Source organism: Galleria mellonella, unplaced genomic scaffold (genome assembly GCF_026898425.1).
Source record: "Galleria mellonella isolate WM207_F2 unplaced genomic scaffold, CSIRO_AGI_GalMel_v1 utg232, whole genome shotgun sequence".
Taxonomy (NCBI): Eukaryota; Metazoa; Arthropoda; class Insecta; order Lepidoptera; family Pyralidae; genus Galleria; species Galleria mellonella.
This window is the reverse complement of record NW_026442046.1, coordinates 186,560-199,602: the sequence shown is the minus strand read 5'-3', so window position 1 is coordinate 199,602 and position 13,043 is coordinate 186,560. Positions and strand designations below refer to the sequence as shown.

The window sequence follows — 13,043 nt, the reverse complement described above, 5'->3', positions numbered from 1 at the left end:
AATATATGTATGTCTTAGATAAATACATTGTGTGTGTTCATTACATTCACTATTATTCAATATTTTATTCTAATTTAATAAATAACTGATAAATACCATTAGAATTGGGGGAAAGGGATTGTTAGTAATGGAGACTGAGAATCCCATTGCTAGCAATATACCCAACCAGGTCGACCTCCTCGCGGTTCCCCCTGGAAACTATCATGGTTAATTCCTGATGAATTCATCATGATGGGCTAACTGGCCTGTTTTCATTCTCATCTATCACCCTTCACTGATACTCCGCCAGCGTATCCCGTTAGTGTCAACTTTGATAGGTGGAGCACGTCAATAAAAGAAGAGCTTGAAACAATCACTGATTTATTATAATGAAGATTCATACAAGTTACCTTGAATATCTTATATGTAACTACCTACATAGTTGTCAATAATAATCTGACAGTTAGCGCAGGCGGAGTTACCATACCATTTTCATGCATCAAAAAAAATTTACCATTAGAAATTACTGACAAAACCTCTCAAACGAGAGGCCTATGTTCAGAGATGAACAGTAAACGGCTGGCATAATGATGATTGATCGAAAATTGCCACAGACAAAATGGTTCTGCATATGCAAATCACATAATGTAATAGTTATAGTAGCATAACAAGGAAATAAATTACAGTTATCCAAAGTTTCTTACATTAATTATGTCTAACTAGCTGATGCCTGTGACTTTGTCCACGTGGTATTTGTTATTCCTTCGATTAACATTTCTAAACTCCTTATTGTAGTGAACTATACCTGCGAATACTGGACCAAAACAAATAAATTACGTGTTGTTCTCAATCTCTACCTTAGGTGAAAGTAACTTTACTTAATAACAACTACTGGCAAAACTCCCTTTATGGGGAAGGCTTATGTTTAGCAATGGACAATTAACGACTAAAATAATTATCTAGATCAGTCAGAATCTAGAAATGAGATTATAAAAATGAATCTACTTATGCCAAATTCCTAGAGAATATATTAAATGACTAAACACCTGCCATAGATAGGTTAATAATTGTAGACATTTGCTTGATCTATACTATAAATTGTTACATGACAGTTTTCTAGCTGTCTTTCACAGACAGCTGTCTTTAGACATATTAGCCCATCATATCTTACTCTGTGATATAACCTCTAAAATTAAAAAACAACAAAATGAAGCTTAATGTTTCCAAAATGAGATACGTTTCCCAAATATTCCAGCCTGTGATATCGATACCAAAGAATGCTAAAATAAAAAATACCGACATTACATGCAAAAGCCAAAAGGTAAGCGAAATTAAATTGTAAACATACCTAATTACATCATAGTATGTGATAAGAAATTAAAAACATTTGTAAAAACTAATTTTATATTATAAATTAATACAGGAACAAAGTTGTATGTACAATTTAAGATTGGGCTCTACAAACAAACACCGACTTCAGTAGAGGAAATATCAGTTAATTTGATTTAAAAAAAAATAGTTATTTTTATATAAAAACTAGACTTTTATAATATCTAGACATAGAGATTTATATAATATCTCTATGAGACCAATTTGAAAATATATCCATTCAAATAAAAAAAATGTTTTTCAAAATCGTTTTACAACTGACAGTGTTATGAGGAAACTAACAAAAAAAAACAATGGAATTGAGAACTTTCTTTTTTAAAGTTGGTTACAAATTATAAGTCCTACTAAATAAACAAAGTTTAGATATTTCTAAGCAATTATTGTTTAAATATTTGTTCCTCAATGACTATTAAATTGAACGGATGGTAGTGAAGTTGGGAAGTCAGGTGGGCCGTCAGCTTGTTTGCCATTCTAAGTTGTATAAAAAAAAAAAGTTATTTTTATATAATAACTAGTGAAGTGATTTTAATTAAAAATTTCTCTGAGACCAATCTGCAAGTATATCCTATACTTGTCAGATAAAAAAATAACTTTCCAAATCGGTTTAAAACAGACAGAGAAACAAAAAAATCTTTTATTGTTACCCTGTTCCCTTTGGCCGCAACAGGATATCAGTGCTTTGCTCTTTTGAGGGCGAAGCGATAAACTGGGTTGTGACCATTTTGTATTGTTATGGCGCACGCACAAAAGAAAAAATTGTACTCGGCTTTATGTATTTTATTTTATTTCTCCACGCGATTCCCCCTGGAAACCATCGTGGTTAATTCTAGTGGAATTCGTCACGATGGGCTAACTGACCTGCTTTCATGCTCACCTGTCATCCCTCACTGGTACCCCGCCAGCATATATCATCACCCATTAAAAAAAATCCCTTTACCGTCAGACGGGCTGTATGCTTGTTTACCACCATAGTTGTATGAGAAAAAATCTACCTGTACGAAACCAAACCAGGTAGTTAGTTTTAATATAATTTATCTGAACAGTTACTTCTAGAATGTGGCCTGATACGACCAACAAGCTCCGGATTCTTCTCCCTGCTGCCACTGGCGCAGCGTTCAGTCGAGAAACTCATCCACCTCATACGAAGGCACATAGAAGCGGCCGGTGCTCAGAGAATTACATTACCAGCTCTGACGGCGGAGAGCCTATGGGAGAGAACTGGTAGATTAGATGAAGTGGGTGTGGAATTAATGAAAATGGAGGACAGACATGGAAAGAAGTATCTGCTGGCGCCAGTAAGTTGAATTGAAGGTGATATGTCATTTTTTTTTACTAACAACAATAATAATTAAAGATTAAGGAAACAAAAAGAAAAAAGAATAAGTACAGTTTTCTAGTAATAGGAGCTTTTTTTCTATACAACTTAGAATGGCAAACAAGCTGACGGCCCACCTGATGGAAAGTGGTAACCGTCGCCTATACACATGAGCAGTAGCATGGACATAACAGAGTATACTGTTTCGCCCATGATACCCCCCATGCGTTGCCATTCCTGTGTTGTAAAGAAAAATAACAGTAATGCAATTGTGTATTGCAGACCCACGAAGAAGCTATCGCCGACCTGCTGGCGGATGTCGGGCCCATCTCGTACAAACAGTTGCCTTTATTACTGTATCAGGTCAGTTACACAGCCAGGTATCATCTATACATATAAATAAAAGTAGAGTGTCTGATTGTTGTCTGTTCTGATGTATAACAAACCATTCGACTGGCCTGGTGTGCAGGTGAGCAGCAAGTACCGCGACGAGCGGCGGCCCAAGCACGGCCTGCTGCGGGCGCGGGAGTTCCTCATGCTCGACGCGTACGCCGCGCACGCTCACAATCCCGCAGACTCGCACAATCCCACAGAGTCTAATAATCCCGCAGATTCACACAATCCCGCAGGCTCACACGCCGAGCCCGACGTATACGCGCGCCTCACCAACGCCTACGCGCAGATCTTCCAAGAGTTACAACTGCCCGTCTATAGAGGTGAGTGAATTACAGTCAACTGTTTTAATAAAACGTCCACTAGAGGGAGACTTTGTACTGAAATCGTCCGCTTGGGTACCTCTGTCCCATTCGTGTTTCTACCGTGAAGCAGTTGTGTTTGCTGTGTTTCGGTTTGAAGGGTGGGATATGGCGTGAATTTACAGGGTACAGAGGAATAACATCTGAGTCCTCAGGAATGGCAACGCATGGGGTCTTTTTTTTTAAATGGAAGATAATGGAATGGTAACCCCACCCGCGCTATCGGTATACACCGGCGGGGCACCAGTGAGGGATGATAGGTGAGGATGAAGTAGGTCAGTTAGCTCATCGTGACAAATTCAACAAGAATTGTTCACGATGGTTTCCAGGGGGAACCACGTGGAGGTCGACATAATAAGGTATTTTGCCAGCAATGGGGCTATCAAACTCCATTGCTAACAATCCTTTTCCCCTCCGCATGGGGGGTGTCATGGACGAAACAGTATGCAGTATCCACAGTGCTGTTCATGTCTAAAGACGACGGTTGCCACCTCCCATCAGGTACCGGGTTAGCTTGTTTGCCATTTTTTTTTAATAGATGATATGGTAACCCCCACCTGTGCTATCGGTATACACTGGCGGGGCACCAGTGAGGGATGACAGGTGAAGATGAAAAGGCAAGGCAGTTAGCTCATCGCGATGAATACACCTGGAATTGAGCAAGATGGTTTCCAGGAGAGACCACGTCGAGCTCGACCTGACAGGGTGTATTTCTAGCAATGGGACTAGATAGCAATGGAATATGGTAGCCCGCGTTATTAACAATCCCTTCCCCACCTGATGGCGTGTTATTGTATATCGCCAGTGGCGGCCCCTGCCGGCGACATGGGCGGCAGCGTGTCGCACGAGTGGCAGCTCCGCGCCGCCGCCGGCGAGGACCAGATAGCCGTGTGTCCGTCCTGCTCGCACGCCACGCTCGACACTAGCGGCAGTGGCTGCGGACGGTGCGGGAAAGAGATGGAGATAGCGAATTCTATTGAGGTTTTTATATACTTAGATTATATAGATTAAGGCATTGAGCCTAAAAAACGTGTCAACTTTTTGTCAGCTAATTGTCAAATTCGTTTGTTTTTATCAGTGTTCTATATACTTACGCATACAATGTATCTTGACGTATTATTTTAATAAATAAAATAAGTCTTTACGCATTAAAAATATGCAAAATTATAAAACAAAATAAATATAGAAGTTATATATATATATATATATATATATATATAACTTCTATATTTATTTAGTAGAAAAAAAAATACAAAATTCATTTTATTGCCCCTGTAATAATTTTGACCCACAGCATGCTGTCACTGCTGCCACGCAGTCGGTATAAAGGAGATGCGATCCGTTTGCGTCTGATGGCATTTGCGTATAAAGGGATCACTCGTAACTATTTGTCAAACCACTCTTTGGAATCAACTCCCAGCAGCAGTGTTTCCGAACCGATACGACAACATAACTTAAGAGCATACTCCTTTTTAAAAGGCCGGCAGCACACCTGCAATGCCGTAGGTGTTGTGGGTGATCATGGGCGGCGGTAGTCACTTACCATCAGGTGAGCCGCATGCTCGTTTGCCCCGTGTTGTAAAAAAAAATTTGTATGAAAAAGTTGAGCCGCATTTCTCGAAGCATTTGTATGGAGACGCTGTATCTAATTGTTTGTATCTATAATAAGTTTACTATTGTAATCTTATGGAGGGAACAATAGAGAGTGTCTGTCTATATAGTCGAAGATATATATTAAAAATTAAAGGATAAAGGACAAATTAAATTATTACCGTATTAGTACCTTTACTTTTATTTATTTATTTATGCTTTATTGACCACATTACAAAAAAAAAATGTCTGGTACAAAAGGCGGACTTAATACTTATATAGCATTCTCTCGCAGTCAACCATTGGCAAAACAGAAATTTTAATATGCGGTAAAAAAAAAATCACAACACATACAATGGAGATTATATAAATATACATACATGAATATATTAAACAAATATGTAATAAAAATACATACATACAAATATAAATATACACATATATATATATATATATATATATATATATATATATATATATATATATATATATATATATATATATATATATATATATATATATATATATATATACTTATAGATTATATACGATAACACAAATAAACAACGATAGAGATCAAAAATGATGATGATGAAGGTGAACTGCTTTCACAGTTTTTTGCCAAAGGTATTCGTAGACTTTTCTCTTAAAAATAAATTTGTTAGAAATTTGTCTTATGTCCATGGGTGGCGCATTCCAGAGTCGTGAGGCAGAGTTTATTGTTTCTTTCTTCCCTATACGGCATAATGACACAAAGTTATATACTTTGTGTCATTATATAGGGCAGAGCACTGCTTACCTTTTTTTTTTTTTTTTTTTTTTTTTTTCTTTTTCTAGTCTGCTAATTGGCAATCTGTTCCTTATAGAACAATAATCCAATCTGCTGTTTGGATGTCAGGTTTAAATTTTGTCAATAAATGATGAGGCCAATCCATTAATCAGCTCTCAGTCTCTGCCTGTAAATCTTTCTACCAGTCCTTGGATACTGTGTCTTTTTAATCGAGAGAAACTAATGCTTCCCGATCCCTGTAATTTTATTGTACTTATAGGCTTATCCTAAAGTACAAGATTTACCTATTTAGGGAGCAGAGTTTCACCTATATTTAAAACGTAACATTTATTTTGAAATAAATTATTATTATTGTATGTATGACATCTATATATGTGTGTGTGTGTGTGATCTATGTCTGATTTCATCACTCTTTATAAAGTAGTAAATTATAAATGGGACACTAGTACATTGCTGAGCCTTGTTTCATTCCGTACAGGTGATAAAAGAATACAAAAATTATTTTATACACCGATTTGTAATAATGATGTATCGTGTCACAATCCCAATTATGCGCGTGCGCAGAAAATGTTACAATGTATGCAAGGAGCTTGATATTTTCCAACAATCCTTGCAACGTTACATTAAGGCTGCCAATTAGTTACTTTAAATCTATAGCCGTCGTTCTTTTAATGTCTCTAATATCGAATGTAATGCAGAACAGTTGTTGGAGTGCAAATTTGATGCCGTTTCATGTAATATTTATTTTATAAATGTATTAATTTGTAATCTGTCGCCTTGCTATAAATAAATAAATATTTAATCTCCCCGCAGGTGGGTCACACGTTCGTCCTGGGCACGCGGTACAGCGAGCCGCTGCGGGCGCTCGTGGTGCCGGCGGCCGGGTCTACGCGTCCGCTGGCCATGTCCTGCTACGGGATCGGGATCACCAGGCGAGTACCTGCAACCAACTTCAGGGGGGAGGAAGAGGTTGTTAGCAATGGAGTTTGACAGCCCCATTGCTAGCAATGTACCCTGTCAGGTTGACCCCCCAGTAGTCCGTCCTGGAAACTATCGTGAACAGTTCTCGTTGAATTTTTTTTTTATACAACTTAGAATGGCATATAAGCTGACGGCCCAACTGATGGAAAGTGGCATGCATCATGTCTATAGGCGATAACCGTCGCCTATAGACATGAGCAGTACCATGGACCATGCGACCATGCAACCCCATGCGTTGCCATTCCTGAGGACTCAGGTGTTATTCCTCCGTACGCAGTAAATTCACTGCCACATCCCACCCTTCAAACCGAAACACAACTGCTTCACGGTTGAAACACGTCACGATGGGCTAACTGGCCTGCTTCATCCTCACCTATCATCCTTCACTGGTGCCCCGCCGGTGTATGCCGAGTGTGGGAATCAATGATACATTTTGTGCTTACACAAACATACCTTTTACCTTTTTTTTTTTTTTATTTCATACACAATGTATTTTTTTTTTAATAAATGACAAATGAATTTGTTGCAGGTTATTCGCAGCGGGCGTGGAGGCGCTATCCAGCGAGAAGTCGCTTCGGTGGCCCGAGGGCATAGCGCCCTACAGTGCCATCATCATTGGACCTAAAGTTAGTGCCTTCAACTATTATTTGTTAAGAGAGAGACCTGGCTGAAAACCAGCGCTGTGCAGCTGTTCACATTGCCCTGGGACACTCACAGCATCAGCCGAGCCGGTTCCTTTGGCCTAGTGTGGGACACTTCTAGTACTTTTTTTTATACAACTTAGAATGGCAAACAAGCTGACAGCCCGCCTGATGGAAAGTGGTAACCGTCGCCTATAGACTATCGCTCTATTGAGCACACCGAGTTTTTTGGATGCCAGCTTCACCTTATCTTCGAGGTGGCCACGGAATTGTACATCACTAGAGATGTCGACACCAAGGATCCCAAGGATGCTTAGAGATGTTAAGAGACGTGCCTTGGAACTGTGGAGCCACAGCAAATGGGGTTTTCTTAGCGGTGAACGCGCAAGTAAGTTAGGTTTGGTGATGTTTTTTTAATGTATGATAAAGGAATGGTAACCCCACCTGCGCTAACGGTATACGCTGGCGGAGTACCAGGGACACGTGATAGGTGAGAATGAAAAGGCAGGTCAGTTAGCCCATCGTGGTAATTGCAAATAAGTATTAGTCACAATGGTTTCCATGGGGAACCGCGTGGAGGTCAACCTGACAGGGCTTGCTAGCAATAGGGCCCATAACTAACAATCCCTTTCCCCCGTCACCATCATATCAGCTGTTAGCTGAACTGCTGAACATAGGCCTCCCCATGTTAGGGTGTATTTCCAATAGTTGCCACACTTGGCAGTTTGGCAACCACAATTAGGATTTGGTGGTGTTTTAAGACGCAGCAGCGTCCCTGCTCATCACTCGCCCTTCCACTTATGGCACCCACGGTAAAGGAAAGGGCTATTCTATGTCAGGACCACGCGGCTATAAAGTTAGGATTTTATAGCCTTTTGTTAGGGAGAATTTTATCAAAATCGGTTCAGCCATTTTGTTTTTAAATCATAATAATAATAGCTGATCTATTAAATAGTAAATATTACCAATTGAACATTATTTATTTATTTATACTTGCTCTGCGTCCAGGAAGGCTCGAGGGAGTGGTCGCAGCACGGCTGGGAGGCGGTGCAGCGGGTATATAGGGCCGCCGCCGCGGTGCCAGCGCTCGGCGGCGACGTGTTGCTGGACGACAGGCACGGCCTCACCATCGGCAAGCGGCTCCTGATGGCCGACAGGTACGGCCTGCCTGGTGGAAAGCACTCATTCGCTAGAGGGAGACTTTGTACATAATATGTTTTGTTCCAAAAAATATCAAATTTAATATAAAAAAAAAAAAACAAGAGGTCAGCAGCGATCTCCTAATTTGCCTGCAGATGCCTCGTTTAGAGATGAAACACCGTGTTGCAAAACGTGCGTGGACGGAATGGCGGTCGGAGATTTACGGCTAATATGGAAGGTTGTGGAGCTAGTAATAGTGGTGGCCAATTTTTAAGTGTTGTCAGTCGCACACATACTGATGGTAGCGGAATTAAACAAAATAATTCTAAATAAATAACCAGTGATACGGACTAAGGCAAGATAACGCCTAGTTCAGTGAAATAAAACGAGTTTTTTTTTTTTATATACGACTTAGAATGGCATACAAGCTGACGTCCCACCTGATGGAAAGTGGTAACCGTCGCCCATAGACACGAGCAGTACCGTGGACATAACAGAGTATACTGTTTCGCCCATGATACCCCCCATGCGTTGCCATTCCTGAGGACTCAGGTGTTATTCCTCTGTACCCAGTAAATTCACGCCATATCCCACGCTTCAAACCGAAACACAGCCATGTAAACACAACTGCTTCACGGTTGAAACACGAATGGGACAGAGGTGCTCAAGCAATCGACTTTTGTACAAAGTCTCCCTCTGGTTTACTCAAGTAAACTGAATTGTAAGCATTTTTGAGTAAATAGATAGATAGATAGATAATTTATTTACATTACTTACAGCACACAAATAACAATAAAAAAACATACACATAATACACAGTAGAAGAGATAAAAGAATGAAAAACAAAAAAGCACAAATAAAAAAAAAAACCAAAATATATAAACTAACAATCTCCTTTCTCTCCCTTCCTTCATGCGTGTGCCATAGTAACACAAATTGGTCACAGCTCAGTTTATTTCTTTGCCCTCAAAAGAGCAAAACACTGATATTCCGTTGTCGTTATTTTTGTAAACCCACGGCCCAGTTCGGAATCGATTCAGGTTTTTTAATGGATGATAATGGAATGGTAACCCCACCCGCGCTATCGGTATACACCGGCGGGGCACCAGTGAAGGATGATAGGTGAGAATGAAGCAGGTCAGTTAGCCCATCGTGACAAATTCGACAATGAATCAATCACGATAGTTTGACGGTAGTTTACTGGTAGTTGCCACGCTTGGCTTGTTGAGGTGTCCTTTTACAGTGTGCAAGCAGTTTTTGATACAAAAAGGTAAACAACCTACTTGAATTACCTGTCGTGTTACAACGCAGCTGTCATCAATAGCCCACGATTTGACAGTGACGTTTCTTTTTTATTGTTGACAAGTGTCTGACATTTTTGATGTATTTTTTTTATATAACATTTCGAATTTTAATGACTCATTTAACATTTATTCTTTTTAAGTGCATAATTTTCATGCCTAATTATGGCGAAATATAAGGACTTATACTTATTGCAACATCTATACACTTACCATGTTTCTTGTAAATAAATAAATAAATAATAAATTGGCAAGCGGCTTGGCAACCGCAGTTAGGCTTTTAGAGATGTTTTAAGAGGGACGCTGCTGTCCATCTCTCGCCCTCCCTTAGTCGCCTCTTACGACACCCACGGGAAAGGAAGGGGTGGTCTATTCTATGCCGGGATTACACAGCTATTTTCCACTTTCGTGGGGTTCTTCAAAAGGGGGGTAAAGAGGTTTCTTCAGGGTCGGCAACGCGCGCGTAATGCCTCTGGTATTGCAGGCGTTCATAGGCTACGGTAACCGCTTACCATCAGGTGGGCCGTATGCTTGTTTGCCTCAGTGGTATAAAAAAAACTTTCCTCTTTACAATATTAGTATATTTATGAATCATGTTTACAGGATGGGCTACCCGTACATAGTAGTGTGTGGGAAGTCGACGCTGGACCCTGTACCCAAGTACGAAGTGTACAGAAGTGAAGCCCACCACGCGACGCAGCCGGAGTTACTCACCCTGGAGGAGCTGGTCGACTACTTATCACAGAGAACTATACGTGTAAACAAAGCAATGCATTCTGTAAATCTTTAACAATATAAATATTAAAGGAAATTTGGTTTTTTTCTTACCTCCATAACTAAATAACTGTTTCTACCGTGAAGCAGTTGTGTTTGCATGGCTGTGTTTCGGTTTGAAGGGTGGGATATGGCGTGAATTTACACGGTACAGAGGAATAACACTTGAGTCCTCAGAAATGGCAATAGATGGGGGGTATCATAGGCGAAACAGTATACTCTGTTATGTCCACGGTACTGCTCAAGTCTATAGGCGACGGTTACCACTTTCCATCAGGTGGGCCGTCAGCTTGTTTGCCGTTCTAAGTTGTATAAAAAAAAACTTGCTGAATACAAACATCGGTTGTCGGTTCTTCAAGCTATGTGACCAGCCCATTGCCACTTCAGCTTGCTTATCCTTCGGGCTATGTCGGTTACTTTGGTTCTTTTGCGGATATCCTCGTTTCGGATTCTATCACGCAAAGAGACTCCGAGCATTGCCCTCTCCATAGCCCGCTGAATGACTTGAAGCTTTTGTATACCAGCAAAAGCTTCAAACTACTCGGCTTCATTTGCTGGAAGTCAGTAGATATAAATGGCTCAGGACCGTTCTTTATGACAGTATATGGGGGAGGCTTATTTCCAGCAGTGGACGAATAATGGCTGAAATAATTATATATACATATCTGTCACGCCTGTCTCCCATTAGGATAGGCAGGAACAATGGAACGCCAAATGCTTCGATTCAAACAAACCTCTCTCGCTTCTTCCACATTCATCAATCTTTTCATGCACGCTCGTCGGTTACGGGTACTTTTAATTTGGCCCTTCCTCAGCACGTCGCCTGTTTGGTCGACATACGTCCATCTAGGGCGGCCCCTACCGACATCTCCATTCATTCTTGCTCGATAAATCTCTTTCGTAATTCTTCTTTGAATCGATCCTCTCCAAATGGCCGAACCAACGCAACATTCTCTTTTCGATTTTCGTCACTACATCGTCGTTCAGTCCACACTTGTCTCTAATCACACTGCTTCTCATTCTCTTATGAAATTGTAAGACGTATGTACGTGGGAAATTTTTATTACTATCATTATTGCAGCCATTAACTGTCCACTGCTAGACATACAACTTCCTCATAAGGCGAGGTAGCAAACGCAGTTTTTTGATGTGTGAAAATGGTATGGTAACCCCGCCTGCGCTAACGGGATACGCTGGCGGAGCACCAGTGAAGGGTGATAGGTGAGAATGAAAACAGGCCAGTTAGCACATCACGATGAATTCATCAGGAATTAACCATGATAGTTTCATTGGAGAACCGCGAGGAGGTCGACCTGGTTGGGTATATTGCTAGCAATGGGATTCTCAGTCTCCATTACTAACAATCCCTTTCCCCCTGTCGCTAGTGTTGCAATTCTAGAATGCGGAACGTCTCAATTACAATATCGATCTATTGGTATTTATTTCAATTTCTTGTAGTAGTTTTTGCATGATGTCGAAACTAACGCGCAGACATACAGACAAAATATCTTAAATTATCGCTTTGCCCTCTATTAGTCTTATTAAGACCTCTGATATCTTTGTTTTTTTTTTCATAAGCCCTGATATTTACACACTAACTACGGTATATAAGCTTAGGTGTTTCGGTTTGAAGGGTGGGATATGGCGTGAATTTACTGGGTACAGAGGAATAACATCTGAGTCCTCAGGAATGGCAACGCATGGGAGGTATCATGGGCGAAACAGTATACTCTGTTATGTCCACGGTACTGCTCATGTCTATAGGCGACGGTTACCACTTTCCATCAGGTGAGGTGGCAGCTTGTTTGCCATTCTAAGTTGTATATAAAAAAAATACTTTTCTCAAACAATGTGCGGAAATCAAAAACACAATTTTACTTTTTAAGTTCAATGACGAATAACGAACAATAATAATTTTTCACGCGCCATAATGTTCCTTTGTATTTTTTTTTTTCAATAAACAGCTTTCTGTTTGCAAACTAATTCGAAATTTAAATGAAACCTTTTATTAGTTACCTCCTTGGTAGCCATGTTTCGAAGTAAAAGGTCAGGCCATTTTTAAATTACAGGACAGATACGATACTTCAAATAATAAAAATAACACCTTTTAAATGTTTTCAAGCACTTTTTTAGAAAACCCCATATTATATTCGAAGAAGATAATTGACGAAGGGAGCTCATACCTATTACGAGTCTCACAAAGTATAATAAATTTATAATTAGTAAGCCAATTAGTAAAGTCGCGCATCGCTAGTTCATACTACTTCTGTTCGTGGTATTTAAAAAAAAAAGATTTAAAAAATAAAAAATACACGTACGTCAGTTTGTAGTACATTTTTTTTTAATTAACCGCGAGCCAGTGCGTGCACGCAGACAGCCAGCGAGTAG

General features: G+C 40.0%; 1 protein-coding gene across 2 annotated transcripts; it reads left to right on the top strand.

The window, feature by feature from the left end:
* Positions 1-1,125: 1,125 nt before the first annotated feature.
* LOC113519354 (probable proline--tRNA ligase, mitochondrial) lies at positions 1,126-10,692 on the top strand. 2 transcript variants are annotated; one of them, XM_052894811.1, is made up of 9 exons: positions 1,126-1,300; positions 2,412-2,663; positions 2,966-3,046; positions 3,153-3,399; positions 4,244-4,419; positions 6,632-6,750; positions 7,329-7,425; positions 8,449-8,597; positions 10,485-10,692. In XM_052894811.1, exons 1-9 carry the CDS (start codon positions 1,187-1,189, stop codon positions 10,669-10,671), a joined length of 1,422 nt encoding a protein of 473 aa, XP_052750771.1. In that variant the 5' UTR covers positions 1,126-1,186; the 3' UTR covers positions 10,672-10,692. The 2 variants fall into 2 exon arrangements, with proteins under 2 accessions (XP_052750771.1, XP_052750772.1); XM_052894812.1 differs by having other exon boundaries at positions 1,156-1,300; positions 2,422-2,663.
* Positions 10,693-13,043: the final 2,351 nt, after the last annotated feature.